This window comes from Podarcis melisellensis (assembly GCF_964234715.1).
Source record: "Podarcis melisellensis genome assembly, chromosome: 2".
Lineage (NCBI taxonomy): Eukaryota > Metazoa > Chordata > Lepidosauria > Squamata > Lacertidae > Podarcis > Podarcis melisellensis.
This window is the reverse complement of record NC_138529.1, coordinates 66,832,822-66,845,363: the sequence shown is the minus strand read 5'-3', so window position 1 is coordinate 66,845,363 and position 12,542 is coordinate 66,832,822. Positions and strand designations below refer to the sequence as shown.

At 46.9% G+C, this 12,542-nt stretch overlaps 2 protein-coding genes across 2 annotated transcripts in view; one reads left to right on the top strand and one right to left on the bottom strand.

Moving 5' to 3' along the window:
* The first annotated feature begins 936 nt into the window (after positions 1 to 936).
* The window catches only part of SNCB (synuclein beta), a 40,425-nt gene continuing 28,819 nt past the window's right edge, over positions 937 to 12,542 (top strand). The window contains exon 1 of the mRNA XM_081901149.1: positions 937 to 992. Within this exon, the coding sequence (XP_081757275.1) occupies positions 941 to 992 (52 nt within the window). The 5' untranslated portion in view covers positions 937 to 940. The remainder of the gene's footprint in view (positions 993 to 12,542) is intronic.
* On the bottom strand, positions 6,989 to 11,761 carry EIF4E1B (eukaryotic translation initiation factor 4E family member 1B). Its single transcript, XM_081901154.1, has 6 exons — positions 11,660 to 11,761; positions 10,337 to 10,432; positions 9,782 to 9,845; positions 9,395 to 9,508; positions 7,964 to 8,103; positions 6,989 to 7,241 (listed from the first exon to the last, which is right to left on the bottom strand). Exons 1-6 carry the CDS (start codon positions 11,722 to 11,724, stop codon positions 7,127 to 7,129), a joined length of 594 nt encoding a protein of 197 aa, XP_081757280.1. The 5' UTR covers positions 11,725 to 11,761; the 3' UTR covers positions 6,989 to 7,126.

Below are 12,542 nucleotides of genomic sequence, written 5' to 3'. Positions count from 1 at the left end.
TCTAAGTGGGACACGGGTGGCTTGCCGATTGGAAGGTCAGCGGTTCGAATCCTCATGACAGGGTGAGCTCCCCTTGCTTGGTCCCTGCTCCTGCCAACCTAGCAGTTCAAAAGCACGTCAAGTGCAAGTAGTTAAATAGGTACTGCTCTGGCGGGAAGGTAAACGGCATTTCCGTGTGCTGCTCTGGTTTGCCATACTGGCCGCATTACCTGGAAAAACTGTCTGCAGACAAACACCAGCTCCCTCGGCCTATAGAGTGAGATGAGCGCCGCAACCCCAGAGTTGTCCGTGACTGAACCTAATGGTCAGGGGTACCTTTACCTTTATATGACATCTTCCTCGTCCAAGTGGCATTCTGCTCGCTTGGTTAAGTAAAGTGGTTCTTTCACCAACCATTCTGCTCGCTTGGTTAAGTAAAGTGGTTCTTTCACCAACCAGAAAATGCAAAAAACAACATTTTAAATCCACTGTACTATCAACTTCAAAATTGTCCAAACCAAGGTGGCAGGCGCAGTGCAGCGTTGTGTTGTCAGTGGTTGGTATGTTCCTTTTCAGCAGCTCCCCTTTCCACATAACCTATTTCCTTTTTCTTCTTATTTACTTTCTGGTCACAATTGTGTTGTTGATAACACATGCATTGTCGCATTGGTAAGCCAATTAGCACAAAAATTGTGTTAAGAATCCTTTGCCTCGGTTCAGTCCACAAGTGATAGCACTGAACAACTTGCTGTATTGCGTTTCAGCAGCTTCATGATTCATTCTCCTTTTGAAGTTTCTTTGCTCCAGGATGGCCATTCTAAGAGTCACTTACAGAGAGTGTCCTGGAATGCTGAAATGTTGGTCCACCATTTATTTATTTTTTAAATGTTGACATTTGTGATGTTAGATTTCTTCCCATCTGTTCTTTTGCACAGAGACAGACCTGCATGCCCTCTGTAGAATGCAGAAGAACATTGCTGGCAATGGCAATTGTAACATAAGAACAGGAACAGGTAAATAAACCCCCGATTACATTATTACCTGCTCTAATGATGTTGCCAGAGTAAACACATGGGGACAGAATTAGCATCTGGGTCTGCTACAAGAGTTGGTCCCTGTGTTCATATGTCACATGGCCTGTTGTTGCTGGCAAGTAGCTCTTTTAAATCAGGGGACCGGGGTGCCAACTTGAATAAAATATTGTGGAGGCTCAGGTAAGCCCCGCCCTGCATAATCAATCACATGATGCAGTGCGCACACACCATTTGAATGTAAATGTCCATCAACTTTGTGGGGGCCTGGTCCCCTCAAATATTTTATTGTGGGGGCTGAAGTCCCCACAGCCCCTAAGACTTGGCTCCTCTGCAGGGGACTGTATATAAACAGTGTTCGAAATTCCTATTGTTCTCGGTGCATTTTGTGACAGGGAATGTCATTCGCATGAGCAGTTTCTGAGCTCTGGGCACAGTACTGAGCCTAAAATTTCAGATTAAAACTGCAGAATGGAAGGAAATAGGACCCTTTTCTACATCCTCATTTCCAGTACTCTCTTAAGAATGGATGAGACCTTCTTAAGACTACTAGGGGGTAGGCAGGGGAAGGACTAGACCATGTGAAAAATGAACATAATATTTTAGCAACAGTTCATTCATTTTCAGCTTTGTATTATTGTTATTTTAAAAAGTGCGTCTAGACATCCTGTTGTTGCGCCCATAACCTAGGTTTAAGGTGCCATTTATCTTAGTTTCTAACACTGCATATAAGCAAGTACAGGCTTCCCACCTCAGGCCTGTGAGAGGAGAGTGTCATTTTCTAGAATGGGCTGCAGATCATCAATTATACATTTGAGTGGTTTCAGCTAAGAACTGTCAGAGATAAGAACTGGTGTCCTGGCATTTTCTCTTCTGGGTTTTATATTAAGTTATTCCTATGTCTGCCCTTGTTGTTCTGATTTACCTCTTCATTGGGTGGGGATCATAGTTAGAGGGACACCTGATTTAAAAAATAGAATCTTGTGCATCTGAACAGATACAATTGTATCATAGGCCTTGACTGTATATAGTGGATTTTGCTCTGGGTGAAAGCTGAAAGCATGTAGGTATGTATCGTGATCAATATAAGGTGGTGCTTATATGTCTACTAGGAAATTACACTGCAGTGTCCAAAAAGTCAACCTTTTGCATGGACTGATCAAGGCTCAGGTTGATGATAAAGTGAAAGCTATGGAAGTTCTGCTGGAATCACTCAGCATTCTCCTGTCTAGATGATAAAATATGCAATCAATCTTAATAAATGTTAGCTACTTGTTGCATGAAATTCAAACACCCTTAGTCTAGTTAGCACTTCTGTTCCAGTGATAGGATTTTTCAAGCATGCAAAAATGCATAATTTTGTAATGGGGGAGCAGAGGCATAAGGCTTTTCCCTGGGACACATATCCATTGCACATTTACCAATGTGGCCAGACACTATCTGAGACAGTAGTCGTTTTAAGTACTTCTCTGTATCCACATCCTAGGTTAAGTTTATTTTTTATTTACATTTGCTTCTCTTAAAAAAGTACTGGGAGTAGAAGCCCAGCCTCAGAACTTCACAACTGGACTCACCCAGATCCTTCTCTTCTGTCATTGACTAACACCTGGCACTTTGACATGAAACAAAGCTACCTCCATTTATGTTTTAACACAGTGTTTCCCAACCTTTTTTGGGCAAAGGCACACTTGTTTCATGAAAAAAATCTCGAGGCACACCACCATTACAGCCCCGTGACGTCAGCGCGCAGCGTCACGCCAGGAGGGACGCACGAAAGTGTAAGTTTCAATTTTTCCCCCTCCCCCTTGCCTTCCTTCTGTGCCAACCGCCAAAAAGCCAAGAAAAAAGCCAAGACTTTAGGGCAGCAGGTCGACACGGAAGAAGCTCCTACCTAAGGACAGGTGTGACGGCCGTGTCCTCTTCTGCCACACTTGGCAGCCCTGCCTCACGGTCGTGACTCCCACCCTGATTTCTCCCCGCAGGTCGAGCGGCACAGGCAGCCCAATGTGCCCAGCCCAGACACAAGCCCCGCTTCCCCACTCTAGATCCTGAATGCGACCAAGTCCTCTGGACTCCCGAGCAGGGTGGGAAAGAGGACTCGCATCTGGTAGCCTCCGGGCTCCTCGCCTGCTCGAGGGATGGCATTGCAGGCAAGCTGCCGGCCGTCGCCATCGCCGCCCCCTCATGCGAGTGGACCTGCCCGGAGTGGTGGGCCGGGGGAGGCTCGCTCTCTGTGGGGATGTGGCCCGCACGCGCGGCCCCGCTTCCTCCTGCCCAGGGCTGAGCTCCTTACCCGCGATCTCGGTCTCGCGCACGCGGATCCCACTTATTCTGAAGCTCGCGCCACTAGCCGGGGCTCTCACGGCGTGCCAGGGCGAGGCGGCGCGGCCCACTGACGTCATCGCGGCTCGCCGCCGCCCTCGACTTCCCTGTTCCCTCCCCTCCCTCGGGTCGCCGTGGTTACCGAGGACTGCAAGCTGCTCGGGCGAGCGTGGGGCATTAAGTGGGAGAAGGAAAATTAAAATTAAAACTCGCCTGAAGGCCGCCTCTCCGGATATCTTTCGAATTTTTTAATTTTCCCCGCGGCACACCAGGCAACGTCTCGCGGCACAGTAGTGTGCTGCGGAACACCGGTTGGGAAACACTGTTTTAACAGACATTGTTGAACCTTGCATTTAACTCACAACTGAGGCACAGGGTCTGAATGTGTGCGTAGCTGTTCCATTGCCTGCAGTGTTAAAGATGTGCTGACTTTTTAAAAAAAAAATATACCAGGGAACAGATGAGAAAGCCAAACATACAGAATCTCCAAGACCAGGCTCTGTCCTAAACACAAAGCGTTCTGGTATGGAGGCTGCTACCATTTTCACTCACACAATTTTCCCATGGCAAATTGCAAGGCTGCTTGAGAAGCTCAAAGCCTCCGGTTCAGAAGCGCCTCATTTAGGATTTTTGTCTTGGCCCTCAAAACCAACACCCTCCTGTTTAGTGATTCCCTTGGTTTTGATTTTCTTCTTTTGGTTAGTTATTTGAAGAACTCTCTGTGCTCTTTCTGCAGCTGTCCTTAAAGAGCATACAGTCATATTACAATGTCCTGTTTCAAAATCCAGCAAGTTACACCCTTGTCTTTGAACAAGGAGAGGGGTTAGCAGAAAAAGGATAAGATGCAAATACTGTATACAGACCCAGTTCCCTAGCTGAAGCTAAAAACCAGGGGCTGCTATTCCAATCTTTCTGTTTTGAGCAATCCCTTTTACATGTTTGTCATCTAACAGCTCTGGCCAGCTTCTTCCTCCTTAACTGAAAGGGTTTTTATTTTGCTACTTTATTACCACCAATTTGGTCTTCCAAATTCTACTTAGCTTGCCTGTTGGCAGATTTATATTTGATTAGCCTAAGTGTTCAGGCTCTATTATGCTGCTGCTTTGCTGCCTAAAGAATGTGACACTAACTGTATCATTTCATCTCTTATTACATAATCCTCTTATTGGATAAATTCTCTCACAACACTAAATATAAGTGTGCTCTGTTTTCAGAAACACAGCACAGCTTTTATTTTTCTCTCTCTTTGTATGTGTTAGCACAGATCTTGTGTACCATGTTTTGCCTGCCACAATGTGCAAATCCTATCACACTTACCTGAGAGAGCAAGACCCATTGAACCAAATGGGGCTCATTTCTGAGTTGACATGCAGGAATCCATTGTTAGTTGAATCAAATTCCGTCTCCTTTTGCTGCTTCTATAATTAACTGTGACAAAGCACAATCTCCTTTTGAATCTAGAAATTGTATCCATGTCATGACCTGAATTGACATTTAAGCCTGCTGGTAACTGAAGTTGCCCATAATACATGCTTTTGCTGCCTCTCCCAATTTCTTTATGTACTGTGCTAACATTCAGTTGTTGTCAACCTTAGCATGGGCCAACTTAGAGAAGCATTAGTTGATTGGTTGTGTAGGTTTTACTCAATTAAATTTGTGCATGAGCAAAGCAGTAATTTTGAAGCAAAAAACATTATTTGTTTGTAGATGCATCTTAGAGACATTCCTTTTTATGAGGAAGAATGCACCTGGAGCCATCACTGAACCTTTTAACAACTTTTTTTTATGGGTTGGATTCAGGCTTAGTCATTCTCTGAGTAAACCCATTGAAGTCAACAGGACACAAATAATTACCAACTCAACTTCCACTGGTTTCAGTAGATCCACTCAAAGCATGCCTGCCTAGATCCAACCTAATAAACCCAACAAACTCCTGCTGCCTATGGATCATGGGTGGTGGTGTTTTTTAACTGATCATTCGTACAGAATTTGGGTGGCCAACAATTAAGGCAAAAGCACTCTCAGTTAAAGTATATTTTATAACTTGCTATGATGCCTATTGAGCAATAATAGCTTTGTAACACACAGAGTGGCCCTCTATGCACTGACTGCAAATAAGAATAAGGAAAAGGAGTTAGATAAAGGTTGGTGGGACATTGACCCATTCACCCAAATGCACCAGCCTCCACTGTCCTTACTCACACACCTCTATATTCAGAGGAGGCTGCCTCTGCAGAAGATAAAGCTGCTCTTGCATTGACACTCATTGCTCAGTAACAACACCCAACAAGGGGCCTCCTATATCACAGTTACCCAGTGCCCCTCATCAAACACACAAAGGCATCATAGTTTTGTTGAAGTACTTGGGCTCTTGGTATTTTCACTGAAGAGAACCATCCAGAGCTACCGTAGTTGTTATGACCAGACACCCTGCTGCTCACTTTGTCAGTTGCCATGAATGGGATAGTGCTGTGGTAGCCGCAGCTCTGAGTTGCAAGAGCAAGCCTGATATCATCTCTTATTACCGAGGCTAATCCCAGGAAGCAACCTCATTGACTTTCAAGTCAGCTGTGCTACCTCCTTAAGAGTCTTACAAGCTGCTTCAGAACAGGAAGCAGGCCCTGCAATCCTTTTAATTCAGCAGCTCCTGCTTGCAGCAGAGGCCAGCCCTTTAGCACCAGGCTGCAGGGAGGTCTAAAGGACTGGTGGCTGAAGTCTGGCAGCAGCAGATTAGACTCCATCAAGATCAGTGGTGGCTGTTGCCCATTGGGTCAGGAGGGGAAAGCAACAGCAGGTGGAACCAGAGTCAGTGACAGTCAGTCAGCTGATTTTGCCCCTATCTCCTTCCTGCTGAGTTTAATAAAGGACAGCACTGAGTCTAAGGAGGAAGGAATTGGCATGCACTGCTACTCCCTAGACTGGTTTGTAAGGAAGCAAGCAGGGAAGTGACTCGCTAAGGGCACACTGAGTCTGGAGGGGCAGTGCTGCATCTGCCTTAACAGACTAGCCTCTACTGCAGACCCTGGGCATAGCGGGGGGGGCAGGGGGCAGTAAAACAATAAAATACTTAACTAAATGACCAATCACGTCGGTCCTGCCCCCCCAAAAAAATCCTGGCTATGCCCATGCTGCGGACTATACCCACCTAAAAACTACCACAATACAAGTATTTATACTAGAACTGACCCTAAGTCTTCCTGCATTTAGCAAATACATAGTTGCTCATATGAAATAACTGAGCATGGGTAGGCCACTCTTTCTACATTTCTCCTTATGGGGGCAGCAGAAGTCAGCCTTCCTTCCATCAAAACCAGGGCTTTGATCCAAGCAATCCATTTGTTTTATTCAGAAACCTGAAAGGCTAGGAAGGCTCCAACTACTGGGGGTGTGGGGAGAGAATTCGTGATTGGTATTTTTTGGCTCTAAAAATCTTCAGGTTTGCAGACATGCCTCTATCTCAGCGTCAAAAAAGATCCCAACCATGTGCCAGGGGTGCATGTAAGAACAGCAGACTTGTGTGCAAATGGCACACTTAGTAACAAAGTTCAGTTCTAGGCAAATCGTCTCAGCGCAGAGGAAGGGAAACAAAACTTAGAAGATGGATGTTGACTCTCAAGAGTGGGTGGTTTCCTCCAAAGTTCCAACTCAGGACCAAAAGAATACAACCTGTTTAGCCTCAATTCTTTAATAATGTTGAGAGCCAACAAAAGCCATGGGAGTATTATGCCATGCTATACTCATCCATCCTGCTTCCCCAGAGATCCTGCCAACTTCAAGGGTCTATCGTAGTGGCTTCACACCACAAACTTGTTCTTCATGAGGGAGCCACTCTTGGTGGCAGTGTCTGCATGAGCCTGATAACCAATCACAACTTTGGAAGACAGGCCTAGGCGTTCCTTGTAAACACGCCTGAAAGAGAAAACAATAATAATTAAGTTGTACTCAAGACAGCTGGCTATCTTAGCTCATCTCTCTTCTGTAGTGTGTATGCACCTATTATCCATTTCCACCAAAGTCCTTTCCCTAGGCTACTATAAATGTAAAGGTAAAGGTACCCCTGCCCGTTCGGACCAGTCTTGACAGACTCTAGGGTTGTGCGCTCATCTCACTCTATAGGCTGGGAGCCAGCACTGTCCGCAGACACTTCTGGGTCACGTGGCCAGCATGACAAGCTGCATCTGGCGAGCCAGCGCAGCACACGGAACGCCGTTTACCTTCCCACTGGTAAGTGGTCCGTATTTATCTACTTGCACCCGGGGGGTGCTTTCGAACTGCTAGGTTGGCAGGCGCTGGGACCGAACGATGGGAGCGCACCCCGCCGCGGGGATTCGAACTACCGACCATACGATCGGCAAGTCCTAGGCGCTGAGGTTTTACCCACAGCGCCACCCGCGTCCAGGCTGCTATACACACTTACATTGCAGGGTATAGCTGGCATTCCTCATGCATAAAGGCTTCAAACTCTTCAAACACACACACACACACACACACACACACACCTTAGTAATCCTGTTGGTGTTTAATTATACAAACACGCTCTGCCTTACATAAGGTGGTTGGCATTAGCCCTCCTGTGTGTTGCTCAGCATTTCACACACACATCTCAACAAAGGGAACTGTCTGTCAGCTACCCGATATGTGTTACGCCATCCCTGTTCTCTGCCTCCTGGGTCCAGATTGCGATCTTGTCCCCCTTAGCACGGATGTTGATGACGGCCCCACAGACATCTTCGCTGTAGTCATCAAACATCTCTCCAATCAGGCACAGCAGCTACACAGAAGAGGAAAACCCATGAAGCGAACAGGGAACCAGATGCAAGCTACTACTTGATGTACCATGGTTAAATACAGTAGGGAATATTTCTTGCCTCATAAGGGTCTTGAAGCTTTTTTCCTGCCCAAAGAAAAGAGCTACACTATTCGGGAAAGATCAGAATAGCTGGCTCAGCTCAGAAATCCAGCAGGCATCAGAGGGATTGGGGATGAGTGTGTGTGAGTGTGTGTGTGTGTGTGTGTGTGTGTAGATAGGAAAGTCCATCTGAGCAGATAAACGCCAAGCATCCTTTCCTCTTCCCCTTCATCTCATGCCACCATGTGGTGCAAGTTGCCTGAACACAGTAAGCCAGCCTTCGCCAACCTGACATTCTCCATATGCTTTGGACTACAAATCAGTGTTCAAAACTCCCATTGTTCTAGGTGCATTTTGCGACAGGGAATTTCATTAGTGCAAGCAGTTTCTGACCTCTGGCCATAGTACTGTGCCTAAGATTTCAGATTAAAACTGAAGAATGGAAGAAAAGGAAGACCTTTTACTGCCTCCCCACCTCCAGCTACTCTCTGCAGACTGGAGAAGAGACCCTCTTAAGAATATTAGAGGGGTGGGCAGGGGAAGGGCTAGACCATGTGAAAAATGACATAATATTTTAGCTGCAGTTCATTGATTTTCAGCTTTGTATTCTTGTTATTAAACAAAAATCGTGCCTATTCAGTTGTTGTGCCCATAACCTAGGTTTAAGGTGCCATTTAGCTCCTAGATTTCATATCTCAGTTTCTAACACTGCTACCAATCCCATCAGCCCCTGCCAGCAGAACAGGTGATGGGAGCTGGTAGTCCAAAACACCTGGAGAGCAGCAGGCGGGCAAAGACCTTGGCTGAGAAGGGGAACTAACAAAGGAGGGTCACTTTGGGGAGGAGCAGCTTCCACCTGCCCAAGAGAGAATGGGAAGTGCTGTATGTCCAGCACTGGCGGAGGAAGAGGAGTGGGGGGGAGTGCACTGCCCCCAGCAGCAGCACGATCCCCAGGGTGCCATCGTTGCTGGGCGCCCCACCCCCACAGGCGGCGCGCCCTGCCCCCAGAACGTGCACCATGCCCCTGCAGGCGGCACGCCATGCCCCCAGGACAAGCGCCAGCCCCACCCCAGCCTGCTCTCTGCCCCCCCCCCCCGGTGCTGGAGCATGAAGCTCCACCACTGATGCCCAGCCCCAGAAACATGGCCAGAAAGCAGGGCAAATGCCACATTTCATAAAGGAGAAGCACCCACACAGTGTTCTGCCTACTTACAGTCTCCAGCCAGAAACGGTCAAGCTCTGCATGCCGCTGCTGCTTGGACAATGTGATAAGCCAACGCCCACCACGCTTATTCCTGTTATCTTCCCACATCGGTTCAATGCCATCCTGGAGGAAATGGAGGGTCTCAGTATATACAGCTCTTACACACACACACACACACACACACACACACACACACACACACACACCTACATGAAGTTGCAAGGCTTTCTTAGTCCACCACAATGCACTTAGATCCGCAGCAAGCCACGTGTAGCCCTCTGTTGTGTGGGAAAGCCCATACAACAAGAAACCCCAAGACTACCACTTGAGAGCCTGTTTCCCTCCCTATAGGAGGCACACAGCGTTAACAGACCAGGAATAACCAGCAGGACTTACCTTGAAAAGGGAATAGTCGCAGCCTGATGTCAACTTGCTGGCCAGTTGGATGTTGCTATACAGCCTGCAGTCTCAGGGAGAGAAGACAGATATGTCAGGAGAACAGAATGGGTGGACTTCTGTAAGGAACCTACTGCTCCTGATGTTGATGCAAGGTATCTTGCATGAACAGTCCCAAAGCAGATGGCCCACCTTGGAAACTGCCTTGAGAGGAGTTTCCACTAAATTCAGGCAAATACCACAGGAAACTATGGTTTATTCGGAGCTCCCTGTAGCACACATCTCTCTCAACCACTTTTAACTTTCAAGTGCTGCTTAGGACTTGTTTAGGCTGCTGATACAAGTACATGGTTTTCAAAAGTGAATGGATTGGAGAACCCAGACCCCATCATCCCAGACCATGCCAGCTGGGTCTGATGCGAGTGAGGAGTCCAGCAACATCCAGAGGGCCACAATATTCCCCACTGTTGGTTCAATCCCACAATGGCCTTCCTTCTTCTGGCAAGGCTGTTCCAGGGACTCTAGCTGTCAGAGGAAGGACTAGAATGCACTCACGCCCAGAAGTCTTCCACGGTGTCAAATTTGGTGATAAGCCGCAAGTTATCCTGCCAGGTCTTACTCTTGTCATTTTTGAAGAACCAAAGGGCCCACCTACGGAGATGAATGGAAGGCAAAATTAAGCCACTAGCTATCAACATCAACACTCCCCTGCATGAGGCTCTATGTACACACAAAACACCCAGCAAATCTTGCCACATGTGTGAATGCTGCCTGTTTGAACTGGAAGGTGCTGTGTCACACACTTCTCATTTCACATTTGATTAGACCCACTGTAATAAGGCAACTTTAAGGTGGGATGTGGGTTGTGCTGATAAACAATGTGGTTTTGTAAACCACTCTGATTTTTTTTGTATGAACAGCAGTATATAAATATTTGTATAAATTAGTAAAACGAGTATTTTCTTGAACTTCTCCAGAGACACAGATGCAGGTTCTCTCTCCTTCTCCCAGTGAAGGGGCAAGGGAATATAAAATAGGAGTGGTTTCAAGAGATGAATGGTAGGAAATTCAGGACAGAAGAATAACTTCTTTACACAAGACATAGGATTTGCTGCCATAAAAGGTGATGGCTACCAACTTGGACAGCTTTAAAAGGGGATTAGGCAGATCCATGGATGATAAGGTGATTGATGGTGACTACTCATGATGGCTACGCATTACCTCCAGTATCAGAAGCAGTATGTGCCCCCGAAAATCATCTGCTAGGCAACAACAGAAGGAGGATGCTGTTGCCTCCATGCTCAACTTATGGGCTTCTCTATAGGCATCTTAGTTAACTAGTGTGGGAAACAAGATTCTAAGCTAGACAGGCCTTTCATCGGATCCAGGAGGACTCTTTAAGAGCATTCCCAACTCCTCCCTCCTTTGAAAAGGAGGAAGCAAGAACAGGGTGAAAGTAAATGATTTTTCATGTTTAACAGTGATTTATGGAAGCACACAGTAGCATCGGAAGTGTTCCTTGAAACCAAAAATAGCAAGGGTTTCTTGGCAATGAGTATCTGCTGTATCATAGCACAGCTCCCTTGGCCACATTTGGATGCACCTTGCCAGGATCTTTTTGGTTAGCAGCCATCAACAAACAGGGGGAAAGTGAGCATTAACATTATTGCACTGGAGGGGAGATCCGGACACACTGGGAGATCCAGGAATTTTGGCGTTCTGCTAGCATTATGCCTCTGATTACCAATTGCTGGGAATCGCAGGTAGGTCAAGTGCTGTGGTCCTCGTGCCCAGCTTGCAGGCTTCCTACAGGCATCTGGTTGACCACCGTAAGAGCAAGATGCTGGACCAGATGGGCCATTGGCCCGATGTACTTACCTGTTCTGCAGGGGGTGCTTGCTGAAGCATTCCACAGCCCCCTCTTCTCTCTTGGCCTTGCACATCCACTGCTCCTCCTGAGGACTTGCCTGACGTTTGGAAAAGTGGACAATTCATTATTACAACAGGCACTACAAGCTCCTTGTATACATTCACCCCCAGGCATGAGTATATTCTTACACAGCTTTCAGGAAAAAACGCTTCACAGGAGAAAGAGGAGCTGCTCCCAGCTTTATTCTGTCTTCAAGAAGGAACATAGCCAGCTTCCCTAGGGCCCAGTAAATAGTTGACAGTACCTGGGGCAAAGGGATCAAAACCCTACACACAAAAGGACAGTCCACCAGCTGCCTCCTCCTCCTCCAGCCTGCTCTAGGGTACAGGACAGAGCATTCAAAAGGGCACTTGTTTGCTGCCTGATAAACGGGATCAGAGAGATCAAGTGCTGCTGATGTTATTTTCTGCCCTTTACCGCACTCTAGATGGCAGTGATGGTGAAATGGGCCCCCCTGACAGCTCCAAAGCCTCCTGTCCACATTGGTTTTGCACAGCCCTCTCTCAGGGCAAAAAAAGAATGCTATACAGCATTACATTTAGAAGAAGAACCTGAAGGAGGAAGACCTTGCCAAGCCAAGTAGAGCAACCAAAAGCAGCTTTTGGGTCCTTAAGAGAACTAGGCAAATTATTGCCTAGCTTTTTCACAGCCAAGTGCATTAAAGCCAGGCCAGTCTTGGCCATACTTGCAGTGCCCTCGAGCAACCGTGTGAAAATTGCATACATAAGCAGACACATTTAGGCTCTCCAGGGACTAGAGTCACCAAGATCAATACATGGCAGACCAAGGATTGACAACTCCCCACCTTTTTTTTCTGGCAGGGACTATGTA